This window comes from Athene noctua, chromosome 20, assembly GCF_965140245.1.
Source record: "Athene noctua chromosome 20, bAthNoc1.hap1.1, whole genome shotgun sequence".
Lineage (NCBI taxonomy): Eukaryota > Metazoa > Chordata > Aves > Strigiformes > Strigidae > Athene > Athene noctua.
In genome coordinates, this window is record NC_134056.1 from 9,102,072 (window position 1) to 9,124,204 (window position 22,133).

At 46.3% G+C, this 22,133-nt stretch overlaps 1 protein-coding gene across 6 annotated transcripts in view; it reads left to right on the top strand.

The window, feature by feature from the left end:
* The window catches only part of ASTN2 (astrotactin 2), a 360,934-nt gene that overhangs the window by 309,603 nt on the left and 29,198 nt on the right, over positions 1 to 22,133 (top strand). For all 6 annotated transcript variants that reach the window (XM_074924050.1, XM_074924051.1, XM_074924049.1 and 3 more), the window contains one exon: positions 16,200 to 16,341. In XM_074924050.1, coding sequence (XP_074780151.1) covers positions 16,200 to 16,341 — 142 coding nt within the window. The remainder of the gene's footprint in view (positions 1 to 16,199; positions 16,342 to 22,133) is intronic.

Below are 22,133 nucleotides of genomic sequence, written 5' to 3' on the forward strand. Positions count from 1 at the left end.
AAAATATGAAGGGAACAAAAAACTTATGCACATTGTATCATGTAATTAGACGGGTAACCAGATGTTAATTAATATATGAATATCGTTTTTATTTCCAATCGTCTGGCTGTGGTTTGAGCAAACCTATGTCCCCCAGCTGTTGCTACATGAGACACAGTCAGAGCAAAAACAGAGCTAGAGTTCAGCTGCTCTATTCCCAGAGCACAGACTATTACCCCAGCTGAAAGAGAAGATGCTTTTAGGATGTGCTGTCCCCAGACATGACACAGCAGTGTGACATTCTCCTTCTATCCAGTGGAGGGCAACAGGGGACATGCTCACAGCCATATACCTCCCGACCAGGTTGGGGAGCCAGGATGCTGGGCCTTTGAACCCTGCAGAAAGGCATCCAGGTCTTTTTTACCGGACACCACAGTCCAGTGGGAATTCTGCTACCAGGCAGTCATTATTTATACACCAGCTATGTGGCTCTTGGAGGAGTCCCTGGAGATTTTCAAAATTCAACTGGATAAAGCCCCAAGCAACCATACCCTGGCTTTGAAGCTGGCCTCACTTTGAAGCAGTTTAACTGGAGACTTTCCGTGATTCTCTGATGATGAGGCAGGTAGTGGGCCACCACATTCAGCCTTTTGCTGTCAAAGGATTTGATTCTTCTCTGTTTCAATTGGAAGACCCTTTCTAAGCTGATCCAAAAATTTTCTTTCCTTTTCTCCAGCTCTCATCCAGCAACATGTGTTTGTGCTGTGACCAGCCAGTGCATCCAGGCATTTCTCCTCATTCTTTGTTTCTACTTGCAGAAGTTTCTGAAAACAAAAGAGCTATTTATTGTCCATCTTTAAGTTAATTTGCATTTTTAAATATTAAAATTCATTCCACTTGCATTGCTATAGCCATCAAGATCTTTTAATTTCTTTTGACTGATCCTCTGATCTCCTGTGCACTAATAACACATTCTACTTCATCAATGCTAAAATCATTGCTGTATTTCCAGTGAGAAATAAGGTTGATTACAAGCCTGATCATTGAGGAACTCTTCTAGTTATCACTCAGTTCCCATCACTCTCTTTGCAGCACTGCCTGTTTTCATTTGTCCATTACTTAGTTCCTTACCTGCTGTATAATTCTTCTACTAATTCCCATCTTTTCAAGCTTACCTAATAATTACCCATGTTGTGTCATGGCTGGTGTCTCTTGATACCCAGATAAATTAGATTGTACCATGCTTCTTGTGTCTAGGGAATGAACTGTCTCATTGAAGAAGTACATCAGGTTCATCTCACACAATTTGCTAAACCCGGGGTTGCAGTTTATTCTCCTTGCCTCCATGTCATTAACAATTCCTTACTTTAAAAGACAAAAAAAAAAAAAAAAAAAAAAAAGAGGGCTTGATAATGAGATAATTTTCCCTCTCAAAGCTACACCTGTGCCTTGAATATCAGCAAGGAAGGCCAAGCTATTCAACCTCTTTGACCCATCACATCATCCATAGGTGCATTGACTTTCTCAAGGCATCCCATCTTCTGCTAAGTCAAGACAAAAGTCCGTGACTTTCTCTAAATTGCTTGTGAACTCCCTGACACTGTCTTTGTCTCTGTTTTTCCTTCTCTCCTCCCTCCCCACCAGTAGCTGGCATGAGGAGAATAACAGTGGAATCTCCCACATTGCTGTGGTCTGAGCAGGTTTCCCTCACATTATGTCTGAATAAATATTAATAAGAAAAATGGAATAAGAGCTCATTGACAAATTCGGCAAATATTTGCCTCTGCCTTCCCTTTCCAGCCACCTGGCTCCCAGAGGAAAGTTTTGCCCTTTCTCAGACCAGAGCATTCAGGAAATAAACACTCGGTTTATTTTCTTGGAGGAGGAGGAAAATGAAAATAGCATGATGGGGCCTGAAGCCCACATCTCACATTTTGTGTGGCTGGAAGCAACTTTAAACTGCTGGCTTGAGCAACAGCTTTTGTCTGTACCTTCAGGTGACAAGTTATCACAGAACTGGCCAGGATGGGCTTGAGTCATATAATATCACAGAGGGATTTGGGTTGGAAAGGACCTGAAGGATACCTAGTTCCAACCCCCTGCCATGGGCAGGGACACCTTCCACTAGCCCAGGTTGCCCAAAGCCCCGTCCAACCTGGCCTTGAACCCTTCCAGGGAGGGGGCAGCCACAGCTGCTCTGGGCAACCTGTGCCAGTGTCTCACCACCCTCACAGGGAAGAATTTCTTCCTTATATCTAATCTAAACCTACCCTCTGTCAGTTTAAAACTGTTACCCCTTGTCTTATCCCTGCACTCCCTCCCCATCCTTCCTGTAGTCCCCTTTAAGTACTGAAAGGCCACTATAAGGTCTCCCCAGAGCCTTATATGATATATAATATATATCTATTATATATAACGATGCCCATGATTTCTCCTTGATGACCCCTAGTGCTTTTCCACACCCTTGGAGGGACTGTGTACCAGAAATCTCCAAGAAAAAAAGACTGAGTCTTCAAGCAAATCTTTGCACTTGAAAAATTGAAGCCTTTGTTTTAACAGAAGCAACGGGCAGAAGGAATAAAGAGAGAGAAAATCAGGGATGGTAACGATGCTAGCTCCCTTGGGGATGTGGTTCAGGAAATTGTAGCTGTGGTTGCTAGCAGAGACCCAGAGCATGGTCTTTGGCGACAAACTCCCACCTGGGAGGTGGATTTTGTCCAAGGCTGCTCGAGGACTTAAAGGATGCAGGGGCACCCTGACTTAAAAATATTACTTCAGGGGTCAACTCATTTTTACTTACTGGGATTTGGCTTACTCACAACTTGAGTAGATGCTGTTTTGGAGAGTGAGAAGACAAAACTGAGGAGATTAAGTTGTGTTGTTGCAGTGCAGGTTTCCAGCTGACCCGGGTCTTTTGGTGGGGGTTATATTTGTTCCTGCTTTTTCTTTTATTTCTGAATAGAAGAGTGGTTGGGGCTGGGGTAAACAAACAGGGATGAGGAAAAACAAGATGATGGGAGGTATGACAGTGAGTCAGGAAATGAAAATAAGTTAATTGTCACTCTGATTTCTCTGCTGGCTAATTGGATGCCCTCTGGGAGAGGAAAGCCCATTGGGAATACATGGGGTTCAGGGCAGTGGACACCATAAATCAAATACTGCAAAAAGGCTTTTCTGGAGAACCACACAATCCCGTGTCTGGGACATTTTCCGAGTGTTTCTCTTCTTGTCTTCCTGCTCAGAGGAGCTGCACTGCACCAAGCACAATTTAGAGCTGGGCTCTCGGCTGACACAGATCCCTCCATTCTCACTGGTGCCAGTGGAGCTGCTGCAGTTTGTATCAGCAGATGCTTCAGCTGTGTCACTGACACAGTTGTCTCTCTTCTTCTTTCCTCCGAGGTCTTGCAGAGGTATAGCAGAAATGATACTTTGATCACTTGCAGTTATTCTCTATGACAGAAGTATCAGACTGTACAAGACGCTTGGTTTAATTTAATAGCAGACTGCTGGGGGAAACAAGCAGGAAAACCCAAAACACAAAAGCTAGAGAAGCCACCTTCTTTAGAGCATCGGTAGAGGCAATTCCTTAGTCAATAGCCTTAAAGATCTCTTATCGTCACATTACAGCCAAGTTCAAAGCCACTGGCATGCAACTCAAAATGTTTATAAGGTTTCTTTCCCCTCTGCAGAGTTTGGGAGTGTCATTGCTGAGTTTTTGGTCTGATGTGCACAGCTAGATTAAAAGGCTGAAGAAGCAGAAGGACCTGAAGCAGAGCCCAGGTCTAACTGGGTGAATTGATCAGCGATCAGCTCGGCTTCTGGGAAAGTAAAGACAGGAGGTCCTCAAACAGCCAGAATGGGAGATTGAGGTTCAGGTAGTTCTTTGGCTTTAGTGCCATCTACAACCCATTGCGACTGGCCTCCACGGTCCCAAGCAAAGGTGAAGAACATGGTTCCACCCCAGAGGAAGAACTACCTCTCCAGCAGCTCAGTGCAGAGACTGACACAGGGCAAGACATTTGCAGCTTCCCATGGGAGCTGACCCTAACCCACAGCTACGTGAAGGAGTTTGGTGTGAGGGCTGCCTGCCTTCCTCCAGAGCAGTAACTGGTGGTGTTCACACCATAGGCCATCTTCTGACTGAGTGCCCACCTTTGGGTTTTCTCTAATCACTGCCAGCAGAGAGCTGTCTTTCAGACAGATGCATCCTTGCCTGGTTCCTGGCCATGGCCACACGGTAGCTGAGCATCCCACAGCTCCTTCAGCCCAGCCTCAGCCGCCTCCCTGCCACGAGGCTTAACTCCAGGTGCTCACTGGGCAGAAAATGGACAGAAATTGTTCCCGGGATACCACGTGGTGGCGTTCCTTAGTTCTCCAAGGATGGAGTGGTGGATTCTGCCATTCCCTTAACAAGACTGGCTAATTATTTATTACAAAAGAGGCTGCAGGAATCTGGAGCGGAAACTACTCCCCAGGCCAGCTAACTCACACCTAAACACGCCAGGCTGCTTTCATAGCAGAGCACATGACGGAGCAATCAGACCTGCTGCTGGGAGGCTTGTAGGAGTGGGACCAGTGCTATTTTATGCATATGTGTGAGTGTGTGTGTGTGTGTGTGTGTATATATATTTATGTATAAAAAGTGTGTGTGTGTGTGTATATTTTACTATGTTAAGCTATAAACTGTATGGGTTAGGTATGAATTAGAACCTTATAAAATGTGTTTACTCATTCTGTGTAACTCAAAGCAGGGATTAAACAGTAGGAAAAACTGAGCGGGAGAATTTTCCAAGCAGAAAAAGTTTTACAGCTCTCATTGTGAACTTGAGAGGGAGGATTTTTTTTTTTTAATTTTTTTTTTTTTTTTAGTATTTAGGGTTTTTTCAGAGCAAGTGCTTTGTGTTTGAATTTTTATGGTTATTAAGTAAAAGTTGGGGGGTGGCTGAGGAAGAAGGATGAATGGAGGAAGATCAGGAGAGCATTCTGGCAGGCAGAGTTCTCCTCAGGCACCTGAGCCCCATCCTCCTCTCCATCTCTTGTGACAATGTGCTTTCTGTGCCAGTGGCATGCACGACGGCCTCCCCATGGCATGCCGTGCTCCTAAGCAGGCCCTGCTTTTCTCATCTACTTGAAGGCATCTTTTATGGGGAAAACAGAGTCCTATAATGCTGCCATGGTTAAAGGGAATGGATGCAGGAAAGGAGTGGTGGCAGTGGAGAGGTGAGGCTCTGCTGAGCATCTCAGGCAGGGAAAGAAGAGAGGGAAGAGAAGGGGATGGGGATGGATTGAGGTCTTACAGCCTGTTTGCCCTCCTTATAAACAAAGGCTGAACAAAGAACTAAGGGAATAATCACATCGCTATCAAGTGAGTCATCCTGGGTCAGCTTCAGCTGTGCTGTTCGATAAAGAGCAAGGTGCATGAACCCAGAACCATTTCATTTCTTATTTCCTTCTCTTCTTGGATACAACTTTCTTTCCGCACCTTCTTTTACCTTCTAGTTCTTGCTGCCTTGGTGAATCATCTCTGCCTGCAGGACTGGTGACCCATGTGCAGTTAGCAAAGCCTGACTCACTCTTATCCTCTACTTGTTATTTCCACAGCCTTAGGAAAGTTGGGGTTTGGTTGTTGGGGTTTGGGTTGGTTTTTCTTTTCCACTTCACTTTATGAACATTTTCCAGGGGACCAAGGGAAGGGAGGGAAGAAGAGAGACCTGAGAGGAATCATTGTTTGGGTTATTTTCCCTGCTGCTAAATGTCAACATTCTATGCTTGATGCTTATGATAGGGAGAAGCAGGGCTTCTATTTCAGGCTTTGCAAGGGATGGGAGAGACTCACCTTATCTCTCTAACATGGCCCAAGCAATGTTTGGGTTCTATTTACGGATTTGAAGAAAAAAGGGAAGTGATAACCTTGCCGTATGAGCCAACAAGGGTTGACTACCCAGCACTGGCTTCCCTCGTCAGCACAGATCCTGGAACAGCCCTGGAATCCATTTACCACTTGGCTTAATCCTGCTCTGCTCATTCTGGGAATCTGTCTTTCATCGTCTTGAGTGGTAAGATGTTGCACAGTTGCTGGCGATGACATGTCTCCAACTAACCATCCTAGAGTGATCGGTGATCTCGGGGATGGGAAGCATGCCCAGATACTTTGCTTCACCAAGGACATCTAGGAGTCAAACAATTGTTCCCACCAAAGGCCCTTGTCTTTGATGAGATCGGTTCCCATTGACATTGTCCATCAGAGCTGTCCTGGCTAATAACAACTCTCCTTTCCTGTGGATGCCAAGATTGATTTGTCTTGGTTTCTGGGGAACATGGCTGAAACTCAGAGCAGAAGGCATTTGTTCCATGCCAGCGTCCTGCTGTGCACTTACGACAGATATCCTCAGTGCTTGGAGTGTGCTCACTTGTGAAAAAGGGTTAATAGTCTTTCAGAGATGAAAGCCAACTATTAGTGGTTAGAGACCTGGGCTGGGGCTCTGGGTTGTAGCCTCAAATTTGCCTTTTGCCTGATACCTTGAAAAAGTAATTTCCTTTCTTTGTGTCCCTGCTCCTTTGCCTGTCACCTCTCTTGGCACTGCAGCCTTCTGTGATGCAGGTGTGTATTGTAACAGAGCTCATGTCTTGGCTGAGGGATGTAAATGCTGCCACCTTTCTGGAGATATTAATGGCTTTTGTGAAGTGCATTGAAGTCTCTGGGTGTCAGGGACCTTGTTGACACGTGTTTTGTCCTCAAGGAGACAAAATCAGATCTATTGAAGAAATTATAGGTTGTATTCTGCCCTTGTGAGCAGCAGGACTGTGCAGTGGTGCAGAAGATCCTGTCTTACCTTGTAGTCTTAGTGGGAAAGATGAAGTGATTACTGATATGATGATGGATGCTGAAGTAGACTCCTCATGGCCAAGAGATTCCCAGCTCTTTCTCCTCTTCACTGACTTGTGTCTTCTAATGAATCAAAACTTTGAAGAAACATGTTAACTTCATTATGGGGAAATCAATAAGTGAATGATTCATTAGCTGTGTTAAGAAAGTTGTTGTGAATATAGTAACGCAGTTCCTTGTTCAAGAACTGATGTCAACTCTTGCATATGTTAGTCCTGACCAAGCGGGCGTTTTCTAGCTTATGAGTTTGGTCAGATAAGTGCTTCTTTTCTCAGCTTTATCCTGATACTGCAATTGGCTTCTCCTGTGATACCTGCTTGGTTAAATGGAGAGTTATGAAGAGGCACAGTCAAATGACATGCTGTCTAGTCTGAATCTGAGGTAACTGAACATATCTACAAAAACATTTAGAACTCACTGTGTTTGGACAAGTTTTAACCTTGGTCCTGTGAGCATGTACATTAGTTTATCTGGCACACGAGTGTAATGCAACATCTCACATGGATGAAGCTAAACATGTGTAAATATTTGCAAGATATGGGTCAATAATTCTTTGGAAATCATAGCAAACCAGCTCTCTATTTTCTTATGCAGTGTGGTATTCTCCTATCCGTCTTAGACAAGTGATCTGAAATGTCTGTAATAATCATTATGGTGTAGTTGTTCCAAATAGCTCACAGCCAGGATGCAGAAACTCAGCTAGTGTAAATTGTTATTGTTCCATTGACTTCAAGGGAGCTACAGGAGATTTTATGAACTGAGGATCTGCCCCCACATTCTCAAATGTCCAAAACTGCATATTAGGGCCAAACAAGAGGTCTGCTTCCATGCGGGTCCCTCCATCAGGACCAATTTTTAAAGTGTTCGTTGGCTAACAGGCTGCAGATCTGGCTGCAGTTGTGTGTGCTGAACCCTTCAGAAAATACTGGTCCAAAGTCTTATCGCTAAGTCACCAGCATCTTCACCTATTACCTCTGTTTAGAATAAATGGGACCCAACAAAGAATATTTTGTTTAAATTGGTTGCCACTACAGGTAGTGGTTTGGTCAACTTTCCAGCACTGAGCCATGAAGTGTAAGAATGGACCAGGAGCAGGGTCAGGCAACAGTGGTAATGTAGAAGAAATTGGCTGATCTAAGAAGTCAAAAATTTCTACTTTCCCAGTAAGTGCAAGGAGAAGTGAAGCACAGACCAGCTGATGGCTTTTCTTCAGATTTAAATTAATCTTATTTGACACAAGATAATTATGGTTTGAGTGATTAATTGCACACTGAGATTCTTTCGAGGAAATGCTCTTTTCCCCTCCTGCCAGTCTGGTATTTGCATATGTGTGTAAGGCTTGGTCTCCAGTGGGTGCCAGTCAGCCACTGCGGTTCTGTGGGGCATTAAACTACTGGAGCATTTGGTCATAAAGAGCTGAAAATAAAAGAGACTGCTCAGCAGAGCTGGAAATGAAGGACCTGACCCTATTGTTTGTCAGGTCTCCCCTGCTTTCTTCACAGACCGTCATGTACTAGGCAGGTTTGTATGTCAGACGTGTTGTAGGTGTGTCACCAGGGCCCACTTGGACTGGCCAGAATCACCTTGTCATAGGCATCTCTTTAAGAAGGAGCCCAGGATTTGTCCTCTGACATGTCTTATGGTGAAAACTGCTCCCCTTCATGGTTAGACATCTTAATCCCAGCAGAAGATGGAATGTCCCAGTGCTCTGGACTGATGGAGCCCAGATCCTTGGTGCCATCTTTGCATCCAAAATTTGGGAGTCATTTTCGGTCAGTAGCTCATTCCCCTAGGAACTGCAAGAATGCTGTAGCTTTGGTCATTTAAGAAGAAAGAGGTTAAGGTATGGATTTTGTTGCCGTTTCTGAAGTATCTGACACATCAGTTTATGCTGTAGAAGAGCGGTTCTGGGGCTGTAGCATGGCTGGTGGGATTCCTGGTGAACATAAGACTCTGTGCAGTCCCTGGATCTGCTACAGACTGCTTACTATGGGACCACCAAGTGGTCTGGGCCACTGGTCCAGTGTTTAGGAATCTCTAAAAGAAGGTAAAAATGAAAGGAAAGCAAGAATGAGGGTGAGAACTACAACTGTGGTGATGAGAGTGAGAACCAGATCTGTAGTGGACAAAATCTTCTGCCAGACAAGAAGTATCTGAGGACAAAAGTTGTGCTTTGTCTGCACCACTCCCAGCACAAATGGGTTCCCACTTTGCCTTGAAATCAAGTAACTATTTAACAAGCTGCAGAGCCCAAAACAAACTCCAAGGGAATTGATAAATTCACTTGGACTCTCCACCATGCTAATGTGAATACGTGGCTTTGAGATTGGAACTGGCTCATGCCTGGATGACTCCAAGCATAGCAGAGTCAGCTTGCGTCTGGCTGCGGTTGACCCTTAGCAACCCAGTGAACCTTGAGAAATACTGGAGGGCTCACAGCACAGGATGAAATGCATTAATTCTCACTCTCCTCCAGCAGCATACTGCCTTGGGGGAGATGGAGAAGGTGATGCATTTTTACATGAGTTGAAGCAGTTTTTCTGAGGTCTTAGATATTGACTGTGAAAGAGCTGTGATAAGCAGTCTGTGGAGAGCTCAGGTGAAGGAGCAGTGAGTCCTGTTGATGACCCTAAAAGAAGAATACACTCATCATTAGCCTTGTGTATCATGTTTTTAGAACATTGCAGCTCATCGAATTTAAGACCATTTCCTTCTGTTTGACTGTCTGCTTTTGATGAGAACAGTGCAAGACAGTCCATCCTTCAGTTCCACATGGTCACTCCATATGCAGCAAGTTCTAGCCCCGGAGAGCACCAGCAAAGCCATTCAAGGAACTTTTGTGGCACTTCTTTGCTCAGCTAAAGCTTTGCTCCTTAAATTTAGCCATCTACAAATGCAGTCTTCCATCAACAGAGGAACTGGGAAGCCCAGAGGAGAGATCTTCTTCATTATTCATGTGTCTAATAGCATATAGACATAGAAAGCAAATTCCTCCAAAATTCATAACTTAGGCAAGGTGAAGTCATTCAGAGAAGTACTGCAACCTGCACCTTTGTACAAATTGGCAAGTGAGGCACAAACTGTGCCTAAAGTTGCACAGAAAAGTCAGTGACTTTTCTGTTTCAGCCTAGATAACCTGTGCCCAGCCAGAAGGATTCCCAATGGATGTGTCTTTGAGAAAAGTCAAGACAAGGAAATTAGTTCAGAGGCTGCAGGCTTTTGGGGCATGGGGCTTAGGTTCCCATCTAACACGAGAGGCTGGCATGCATGGATGCTCCCAGACTGTGGGCAGGAGATTTTTTTAGTAATAACTAGGCCTTTTTATTTCTTTTATAATCTGGCAAGCCATGTAAGGAAGGAGGTTTTGACATCCTTCCACCAGGATCAGTGGGGACGGTTTTAATGATCTTCTAGGCAGCGAGACAGACCATCTGCTGATGTAAATCAGAACAGCTCCGTCGCCTACAGTTATGTTACGCTAATTTAAATCAGGCCGTCATCTCCAAGACAAATCACCTTTCGCTGCCTATTCCCGCCAAGCGCCAGATCCGAAGCACATTAAACCCAGGTACAACCTCATTGTGGAGGAACCGCCCTGCAAGCCTGTGCTCCCCATCTACCCGTCCAAAAACCTGGTCCAAGCCTTCTGCTCACAGCCCTCCTCTCAACCTCCCCTCCTCTTCCACAGAGCCCCAGAGGAAGAGGAGGGTGGGATGAGGACCCCCAAAAGGTGACAGACTTGGAGGACTGAGCATGCCATTTGTTTCTTCATTTCAGGAACCAAAACCTGGCAACAGCAAAGTGGAGTAAGGTCTCTTTTTCCATCTGCTTCACTGGCATTGCTCTGGAGGTCACTGCTGGGGATGGAGGGCCTCGCTGGGCCCCATCTGCCTTCCCCAGTCTCCCTCGTTTATGCCCACTTGGGCCTCTGACATTCTACTCTGTTTTTCTTTCCTTGAAAATGGATCGGGAATTGGGAGCCGCTGCGCTGGAACGCGCCTGTTCCCCATTACAGCTCCACCGGGGCTGTAACACGATCATGCCTGCTCCATACCCACACAGATATTTATTTATCCATACAGGCTTTCTCCTTGTTTTCATTAAGTTAGGCAGAAAAGGTTAATCTTTCTTCTGCTAAAGCTTCAAAACCAACCAAGCTAAATAAAATATGATTTCTTTCATTTCTTTTTTAAAGGACACTCTCTCTCTTTTATTTTTCCCCCCCTTTAAGTACCAGAATGAGGTCACAGTCAGAGATGCCACAAGAGTAAATTGAAAACAGGTTGAAAAAAAGCAAAAGGGAGAAAGACGGAGAGAGAAAACCACAATCAGAAGAAAGTGTCTGGTAACGTCGCAGGGTTGGTTTCATCCAGTCTAGTAAAGAAGCTGTCAAGACAGAAACATCGGTGCCTTCCTACATTCCCCTTTGTGCTCTTTCAAGGAATCTCAAAGGTGAATCGCAGCAGGGAGGTCTCTCGTCTTCATTTCCACTTTGGTTTGCACCACCTGGGTTTTGTCAGTGCTGCTCGGCACAGGGACACAGGCTGCAGGTGTGGGAATGGCTGTGAAGGTCCCAGAGCTTCCTTTTGCATCTCTAACATCCTGGAGGTTCCTGGCCTCGCTCTCTTGTTTAGTCTGGTTGAACTCAACGCAGTAATTCTTGTTGTCTTTGGTGGGATAGTTGATAGGTGATTCATCCTGCCAGCCATCCACAACCACTGGGCACTGGAATGGGTCACGGTGGAAGGACTGAGGCAGTCTAAGACCGCTGGATGCTGCAAACAAGCAGTCTGAGCCTGCTCCCACCCATTTTTGTTTCTCAGTCCCTATTCCTGCCCATCTGAGCCTCCTACCACTAGAAATGTCCTCGCTCGAGAGCAGGTTGCCAGCTCAGCCTTGCAGACAGGCAGCTGGGTCGGGAGTGTCCTCCTCCTCCTCCGGACCAGACATCAAGTTGAGTGCCCAGGTGGCTATCCCAGAGCCATCACCAGGGGGTTGACCTATATGTCTTGGTGTGGCTAGACCTGGTGTGGCCAAAAGTTTGCAAAGCTTCACAAAATGTGGCTAATGCCCCTGCAAGCTTCAAGCATTATTTTCCTCTGTTTTAGGGAGAGCTCTGACTCACCACACCAGAATCAGTATAAGATACATGTTTACAAAACCAAATTGAGGAGGAGGGCCAAACTCCACAGCCTTGTCTGCAAATGAGAACGAGGCAGGAGTGTGGGGTTGCACTGGAGAGAGAAGGAAAATGCCACCTAGAGAGAGCTGCATCTTCCTGATAGAGCAGAGATTGATTTTCAAAAGCTTCCTGGGGAATTGGATGGTTTGGGGCAGAGCAGTTCTGGGAAGGTATTGGCAGGGAAATAAAGGGGAAGAAAGTCTTGCAGGGATTTGGTGTACAGCTGGCAGTATCAGCATCCCATTGCTGAGCACAGCTGCTCTGTTACTTGTAATCAGTGTGAAGCAAGTAGCATCTTTTGCTCTGTACACAGCACTTACCATAGTGATGTTGAGCTCTGGTCTGGATTTTTTACTACTGAGAAGTGAGCACAGGTGAGGCATCCTCACAGGAGCTGGTCATTTGTCCTTGATATCTGTAACAGCTTATTGCTTTATTTAGCGTGACATCAATTATTTATTACTATTAATGAAGGACACAGATGGCTGTCTGGTCAATAAAGTATCTCCTACTCCACAGAGATGATCTACTTAGCTATCATTTACTCTGCAGAGAACCTTTGGATTTTTTCTGAAATTTAATAACACGAGCAAAGATACTACAGCAATCTAGAAGGCTTGTGCTTTGGGGCTGCTTTGGGAGACTGAAATCCTTCTTTATATTTGCTGGCGGGGTGTGCGAGAACACAAGTCTAGATGGGAAAGAGAAACCCCTTTGCTTTCCATCACAAGCTACTTATCCATATAATCCCTTTTATAAAGTGATCAAACTCCTTCTTAAGAGATAGTTAGGTTATTTGCCCTTCTCAGGAGGAGACCGTTTATTCATATCCGATTTACTTTCTCTTGCCATTACTGCCCATTAGCCTAAATATTTCTTTTCCATCTGAGTGCCTGCCTGTTGATGTATTCACAGAGTCATGTATCTCTGATTGGCCTTTCTGTGTCTCTGCTTGTATGGCAAACTTGTGCTTTTTGTTATTTCCCTGTGAAACCTTCTCTCCTGCTTTTCCTGTGCCGTGTTCATAAATGCAGATGAGCTAAACCATCCACTGAGCTTTCACCGTGGCCTCGTGCAGTTAGGTCAGTATTCTTCTATTGCTACAACCTCCCAAGACCACTTTTCCTCGGAAGGGCATTGGAACGCACCTGTTGCATTCCAATGACAAGGTCCCAGTCGAAATCTAGGGAATAATTTGTTTTCTGATCCTAGGGCAGGATTTGGAAATTTCATTTCGGCTGCTCTCAGAACACCATAGACTGAACAAAGAGAGACTTCTCTTCTGTGAGATGAACAAATAAGGTTGCTGTGTGCTCTACTTTGCCCCGAGGAGAGCACAGAAAAGCAGCTCCCTGCATTCGCTGCGGATTGACAGCTCTGGGTAGTCAGTTTGTCCCTGGGGTGTCCCTCACCCCACCCCGCCTCTGCTCCATGGTCCGTGAAGTCTGGCACCACCAGCAATCTCACTGCTGCTTATACAGGTGCAGAAAGACTCCCAGCCTTGGAGTTGAGGTTTCAGCACCTTTGCTCGCATCTGTTTTACTATTTTCATAGCAACCTCTTTGCTTTTGTTTGATTGTAGTGGGGCCAACGAGAGGGGAAAGTTCCCCAGAGGCTCAGGACTGAACACAAAGCACCCTCTTGCTGTAGGGATTTTATTGCAAGGGTTTTGGCTTAACCCAGGTTGACACTGTGTTGGCAGACCCTGAAGGCTTCATCTCCTCCTGTACAGCGAGACAGAAACACACTCCACAACCTAGGCGGGTCTGGTCAGACTCCACGGGACACCAGCCTGTTGTGTGACCCAGCCAGCGCTGTGTTTTGAGGCATTGCTCATTGCCAGCCTGCCCCTCTCCCCTCCCAGCCACACGGAAAGACCGTGAATGTTGTTGCAAAGATGAACACTCTGAAGTTAGTGGGTGCCTTAAGGAGAGATATCTGTGCAATTTTAATACACACTTTAATTCAGTGGTTGTACCTGACGCTTTCCATCCCATTTCCAGTTTCCTGCAAATCTGCTTGCATCCTCGGCACCTCCTGTGTCAGGCCTGGGTTATTCTCTCCCATCCCATCTCTTGTGTTCTCTGGCACAGCTGCCCCGACTGATGCTCCCTGTACCCATGGACTGCCAGTCCAAATCTCCCCCCGGTCTTGCCCGGTTGCTCATCAGAGTCTCTCTGTGCAGCTGTTTTCTTGGCTACCCCGCATCGGCTGGCTCTCAACCTGAGTGCTCTGCAGGAAGGAGACAGATCCCACAGTAGGGACCCATGGGATGATCTGTCCTCCTGTGAAGTTTCTTCCTCGTCAGAAGGGATGTTGCTTGTGATCTGAAGAGGCTTAAAAGCTCTTGCTCTAGTTCAGCAACACAGTCTGGTCCTGCTTCTTTATTATGTGTTCGTGATTCATCTGGTTTGAAAGTCACGGCAGTGTCTGTTTGCAGTGACTTCTGGTGACGGGGAGTTCCGCAATCCAGCTTGATGTCATATGAAAAGGGACAGAAATGAAAGTTGGAAACGAGCAATAAGGTTTTGTTTGTTTGTTTAAACCATAAACCCAGAGCTAAGGGGCTTGCTCAAGGCCATTCAGTGCTCATGACTTCCAAGCAGTGATTTTACCACTGCCAACCCAACCTGCCTGTTGAGTTGACTTGGGGTTTGCTTCAGACCCGGGGCTGGGAACTGGGTTAAACTACAGAGACTGGTGACAGAGCTGCCTGAAAAAAAGTTTGGAAAGAACAAGTCATGCTGGGAGCATGAAAATGAATAATTAAGGCTTGGATTCCTTTAGGGAGGAAAAGAATTTACTGCAGCTCTTTTCTCTAGCCAAGGGGGACATTTGTTACTGAGTTGTATATTTTGAGACAAGATGCAAATGTGGTTTGGGGGCGCTGGGACGGAGGGGATTTTTTCTTCTACCTGGGTAATCCAGCCACACAGTGAGAAGTTCTGGGCTGGTTATACCACTGGGTTATTTCTTATGGTCTGTACCAAGAACCTAGACTTGTGCTTCATCTCAGTAGTCCTCAGTCACTTTTGCTTTTAGAAAATAAAGAAAGTGCTGAGAAGGGAATTCTCCTCCTCCCTCTGCTGTGGTGTCTTGACATTTACACATGCACAAGGTTCCCAGCACAGCAATCTGGGCCCAGGTTTGCTTATACCGGCATAACTCTATCAGCAGCAGCAGTCCTTTCTCTGTTTCCCATCAGTGGGAATGGGGGCACAAGCAGGGCAGCTGCTCTGTTTTTTTTACTGCTTGGTACCTTGGGCTTTCAGTCACACTGATGTAAAGTGGGAATTGAATGCAATGAGCTCTAACTGATAGACAACCTGCCCACTGCAAGGAGACAGGTTGCACAGCAGTGGATAATCAGGCCCAAAAAGCTTAATAAATGAAGTGTTTTTAGATTCAGCTGGGTCATGATCTAAGTGTTTAATAAGCTTTATAAACCAGAAGACAAAAAAAAAAAAAAAAAAAAAAGTTTTTCAACATTTTCAATTAGTTTTTTTCTCTTTGAATCCTTGTAAAAGGGCAAGTGTCAGAGCTCCAGGAGCTGGCAGAGTGCACATAAAAGGGAATGCAAAGTTACTAATTTTCATTGAATAAAAAAAAATCCTCACAAAAAAATCCAGCACATTGAGAACAATTTCATCTAAGCTTTAAAAATGTTTCCTTTCCTGATAATCTAACATAGCAGGAGCACATTTCACTGTGACAGTTGATTTTGGAAAAAGACCACATCCCCTTTCAGAATGGATGTGCAGTAGGGACAGAAGAGCCCTATCTAGCCATGCTTCCAGCTCTTCCCGGGACCTGGAGCACGTCCTTGGATGGTGGCCTCACAATGTGGTGTTTACAGTTTACTGTACTCTCTGTGAGTGCATCCTTCCACTGTCCAAGCCATGGCTCAGAACCGACCCTGCTTTCTGCAGTGGGTCCCTACTACAGCTGTGGCCCAGGTGTGTTTTCTACTTGCTCTGTCCACAGGCCATACTCTCTGTATAGATGTGGGGCCATTCCTACCAGCCACAGCCACCTGTAGTTTGTTGAATGCCTGTCCTGTGTAGACGTGTTCCTGCAGTGTTTTTTAAATGGTCAGCAATAATTTTGCACCTGTATTGATGTTTCGGTCTTGCTCGTCTCTTTGCTCTCCAGGAGAATCCTTGAGCTTTGCGGACGATTTGCTTTCTGGCCTTGCAACATCCTGTGTGGCAGCGGGTAGGAGCCATGGAGATGTCCCTGAAACCAGCCTCTATTCAGTCATTTTCAAGTGCCTGGAACCAGATGGTCTGTACAAGTAAGGAGAGGCATGTGGGGAGGTGCTGGGGGCAAGAAGGGATCTCCAATGCTGTCTTTTAACTGTTAGTGACATTTTTGGTCAGCACTATGTTACACCAGACACTGGGCAAATGATGAGACTCTTTGTGTTGCTTTGCGTGTTAGGCTCAGCTAGTGAAGTGGAAAACCAGTATCTCCCAGTACAGCACTGGAGGCACTGGGAGTCTGTGGGAGACTCCACTGGAATAACTCACATTTTCAGTATTCTGGGCTCTCAGGTCCATGCCTGGTAGACAGTGTTGTCTCTTACGAATGAACTGAGCTAAGGTTGTCACGCTGAAACACGTTGCCAAATGCCTGGTGGACTGAAATAGCCAGATGTCAAAAGTGTGATAGGTGTTGTTTGTGTAAGTCAGTAGAACCCATACAGCAGATCAGAGAGACATGAAGCCCATCTGCCCACTACCCAGTTACTTCTGCAGGGAAGGCTGGCCATGCCTGTGCTGATGCACTTGACTCTTCTGAGATATTCTTTGAGCACATGGGATTGGATTTTCTGTTTGAATCCTGTGGCTTAATTAGTGTCCAAAGCAAAGGGATAATTTCAGGATATTAATATTGACCTTTCCTTCAGTATCATTTGGAGGGGGTCTGGGCTTTTCAGTCTGTCTCGTTAACCAATGCATCCTCTGTCTTGGGGGGGATATCAGGAGTCAGGACAGTAAGAGAGAAAAAAAATAGAGAAAAAAGGCAAGGAGATGGAGGAAAGACAGAGTAAGCAACAGAGAAACACCCAGGGCTTAATGTCAGAGTGACTGTAATAATTAAAACACATTTTGCAGTGAGTAATGAAACTTTTTATGGGACCACAAAAGCATTTAAAGCAAGAGCTGGCAAATGGTCTGTCAGCGAGAACTTTTTAAGATCTTGATTAATACTTTCCCTTTGCCTCCCCTTCCACCACCCCCCAGTTAAGTATGTTGACAGACTCCAAAGGAGGAGAAGCTTTTATTGCACATCTCTTGAGCAGGGCTGTGTCCAGGAGTAGGCTCCAAGTGATACCTCTTGCCATTTAATAAATTTATAGGTTTTCTTGTTAAATATATATAATGCATAAATATAATTATTAATATCTCTGGGAACTGAGTTTGTTCTGAAAAGGTGCCAGGGAGAAGCTGGAGCAACCGCAGAGTTGCTAATAACCTGCCGCCCATAAAATCAGCTGGTTGTGAGCTCCCAGCCGTTCAGCTTACGGCTGCCAGGGGCACCGGGCGAGGGAAGAGCCGCTGGGTTTGGTGGAGAGGGTGCTGCTGAGGTGAATGCACGGAGCTGGGAGCCAGAAGGTCTGGCTCTTGGGCAGCCTGGGCTGACAGATCATCTTCCCATCTGCTGGGCAGGGCTAATTGCACTCACCCATTGCTTTAGGGGTTCTGTGATCTATTTCCCAGTGTCTACAAAGGACTGCGAGAGCTTTGAGTGGAAGGTAGAAGATTTTTGTCCAGGGTTTTGTCATCCCTATTGTCAAAGCCAGCCTTTTGCTTCACAGCCATGAGGCACATTGCCACGGAGGGGGTAAGCAGAGTTGGTGATGCCCCACATCCTGGGGGTGGCTGCGGGCAGCTCCTGCTCTCTGTGGGTGCCCCTGGGTGAGGGACAGAAGCTTTTTGTGGGGAGCCAGCAGGCAGCAGTCCCCTGGCACTGAGGAGCTTTGGACCTCATGCTTCTGTGGGGACAGGCCCTGGGGTGACGCATGGTGTTGGCTCCATCCCACTGCTAATGCTCAGCAGGGCTTGGCACGCCATTCCCAGGGCTGTGCACACTTACTCTCACGTGTGTGGACACATGGTCATGTTGGCATCTGTGGGACAAGGACCCACACTTCTGGGCATCAAAAAAAAATGTGCATGCCGACATGCACACCCTCCTCGACATCTGCTGCTGCTTGCCCCAGCACACCTGCGTGGACCAATACCCTACTGCTCCACGTGTCTGCACGCACTCCATGGATGCAGGCATATCCAGCACACACATGCACACATTTGCTCCAACCTGAGACTAACCAGCATGTGTTTACTGAGCATCTGTGCATCCTCAGATACATAAGCACACGCATTAAGTATTCCTTTGTTCAGATGTCCATACAGTTGCAACACAGCATGAAGGAAGCCAGAATAGTGAAATGTGAGGCTAACACTCTGTTCTGAGCCGGTGCAGATGTAACAACAACAGAAACATGGGCATGGGGTCATTTCTTAAATTGAATTTCTTCTGCTGGTTTCATTTGTTTCTGTGGAAAAATATCTACCTTGGAATTCTCTGGCCTGGGTATAATCCCGATTATAGCCACTCAGCGGGGACCTGTGCTTTTCTCCTGGCTGTTAGGTGAGCACACAGAGTCTGCAGCATCAGAACTCTTCAAAAACAAATGCTTTTGCTTGTTTAGTAGTCTGAGGGTATCACTGTGATCCACAGAGGGGACTCTGAGATCATGGAAGTCTCCTCTGCTCTGTAAATGTGTCGGATATCCTGTCCTTTTTCTTCTGTAGTACCTACAGCAATTACACTCTGCTGTTGCTGTTTGTTTGGAGTATTACCAGCCTGAGATCAAAGCTGGGCTTGAGTATGGAAAACAAACCCAAAAAATACTCTACAAGCAAACAAATAAACAAAGTCTGATTGATTCCTCTGCTTTTGAGACTTCTGTCATTTCAATACATACTAACAAAAGAACAGATTTCTTTGTCCTTTGCAATTGCAGTGTGATGAATATATGTTACCTATCAGCCCTTTTCTTCCCCTTGCCTGTAGTACGTTGGGGTTGAGATGCTAGTCCCTGCCAGAGGGTTTTCAGAGGGCAGGTAGTTCATGTCAACAAAGATGTGTGTGCTCTGTAGGCGTATGGACACGTGTGGACGCTCCTGCTGGCCTGTCAGACATGGGTACCTGTGCGTGGGGATCCATGCTGCAATCATGTGAATGCACTCGTGTGCATACACATGGGGACACTAAGGATGGTCCTTGAAGACTGTTTGGCTTAAGTTCTTAAAAACCAAAAGTCTTGTAATTCTTGCAAAATGCATCACAGGAGAGGGGATTGCTCTCCCCCGAGGTCAGCTAGACCAGAGCAGTCTGTCAAGCTTCCTCCCAGGTGGATCTGGAAGAGGATGGGGTGAGAAAGACAGAGGGAGAGACGTCTACGTGTCTGTTACATGCTCATCTTGCATGGGCCAGACAGCCCAGACAGCGGTTAATGCCAGTCAGACTGATGGTTTGGGAGCTTGGGAGCACATGCTGTGACAGGCAATTTGTGATGCACCAAGCACCAAACACTAGTCAAGAGAAGGGGCTCTGGCTTGTCTCAGGGGTCAAACTCAGCCTGGAGGACTGAGCTTACATTGCTCATGGCTCTTACATAGCTCAGCACCCTACAAACCAAACTGATCTCCTTACTGTGGAGACAGGAGCTTCCCTCAGGCATCCCATAGCCTCCCTGAGCCTTCAGCCCAGCTCATTCATCTCAGCTTCTCAGCCCGTTGTTCCTTGAGTGCCTCAGGATGCCTCTTTGCTGAGCTGTACCTGATTGGCTGCTGGAAAGCAGCTTTGCCAGCCCAGCACGTTTGTTTCAGATACTTGGGGAGACACCAACTATCCTTCAGCCAAAAAGGGAAATTTTGGAAAGAGAAATGAAAACCCCCTCCAGCTCCTCAATAGAGCTGCAGTGCAAACACACCAACTTCTTCCCTGCACCACAGATACTATAATTATAGATTAGATTAAATCCCAGTGTTTCACTTTATTTACATTCCTGACCTAGCCTATTCATTTCCGGTGTTTGTGCCAAGAATCAGCACAAAATTTACTGGAAATAATATGGAAGTCATCAGGATCCCTTCCAGAGCCTTTCCTTGGAGTGTGTTCATGTGCTGAGAAGGAGCCTCGGGTTTGCATTCCCTTTGCTGGCTCAGATAGGCTTTCCCCAGGGTGATCCTGAACCAGCCCAAAGGCTCTGGGAGATCACATTTTAGGAATGTTGGAAAGGTGGAAACACCTTCCTAGGGGATGAAGCTTGGGCACTGCCATCAGATGGGAGGGGGATTCAGTTAGACCTCAGAATGACAACACAAGGCTCCCATCCACAGCCAAGACCCACCAACACCTTTAGGGTCTGGAGGCCATCACCAGCATGGCCAGGCTTAGCCTCTGTCATCATATGCTGGCTAACAGTGAACTATTTTATTTTTTTTTTATTTTTGGCGAGCTTAAGCAGAGAGGCAAAGGTGTTGAGTAGGGGGAACCCATCACAGCATGGAGAGACAGCAATTGCAATTCAGCAAGCTGAATGCGCTAAAGGAGCTGGCCCAGAGCAAGGCTGATTAATGTTGACTGACCTCTGCCTTGTGCATAGCTGGGATAAAAAGTGGAATGGAAACCCTTGGTGCTCAAGAGTGTGCTAATGCTGGCAGCAGTCCGCTGCTCCTTATATGATACTAATTGTTATTGTTGGTCTTCCGTCAGGAAGACACGTGAATTAGCACTGGAGCAATCGGAGACAGATCCCAAATAGCTCAGTGGCATGGGTTAAAACACATCTGTTACAGCCCTTGGCTGAGTCCCCTGTGTGCACAGGAGCTGTGCTGCTTCATTGAATCCACCTCTTCTATTCCGCATGCTCTCCAGCTTCCTGAAGCCGGGCGGTGTATGGTTGTAGTTTCTTCTCAGGCATTCCTGGCTTGCGGAAGTTCAAACGAGGCAAGTCAGGAGTTGAACAAGTGTTTGCTAAATCCCAGGCTTGTGCTCTAAATTCAGGCTCGTCCTTCCTCAGCAATTTAGGATTGCTTCAGAACCAGGCTGCCCAAATGCTGGCTCAGGTGTGTGGTTGTTTTTGCTGAAGAAAGCCCAGCACCGAGCTCTCGGGCCCCGTCTGTGTGCAGATCACTGCAGTGGAGGTGTATTGGCCCCACGAAAGATGGTCTGTACGGGGAGGTCAGGGGCTCAGCAGAAGGAGGTACTCTCTGCTGATACTAATGAAGTTCCATGCATGGAGAAAGGTTGGGCTCCTGTTGAAGTTTCCAACATTAGAAGGGTACACTGGCCATGGAAAAGACGTTCATGCTTTCTTCATGGCCAGTCAAGGTGCTGGAGGCCCTTCCCAACTTTACCATTTACTCTACTGAGTGTTTGACGCATATCATTTTGTCTCACTTTCACCTTCATCTCTTTGCCTGTCCCCTTCATAAGCTCAGGTTTTAAGCTCTTTCTCGCTATCTCTGCGTACAGCCCAGCAGGGTGAATCAGGTCAGGGCCTCCAGGTGCTGCTGCAGTGTTGCTATACCGACCATTTGCCATCACTCTTCTAAAAGTTGGGTTTGTGCCTGAATTCTTCTTTTGATCTGTCTCTGCCACCAGTATTCAGCCACCTGGGACAGATCTGGAGTCAGAAGGTGCCTTCCCACTGACCTCAGTGGAACATTCTTCCCTAGGATCTGCAAAGTGTATGAGCATCTCCCTCCTTTTCACTGGAAAGGCCAGGTTATCCTCCCCAAATTCTCTGCTTCTGCTCATACCTCATGCCGTAAAGAGAAACAGAACAGTCTTTGTTGCCTCTCACAGCCAACTCCTCACGCCCCTTCTTCAGGACATCCATACTGAAATAACATTCTTGGTTTTGTACTAAAAACTCACAGCATCCAAATCCCACACTTGGCTGCATCCAGGTCCAGGTCCATTTGCATTGCTCCTCTGGGGTGGCTGGAGGAAGGCTGGCAGTGGGGGAGCGAGGAGGAGGTGGAGACATGGACAGGTTGTTGTATA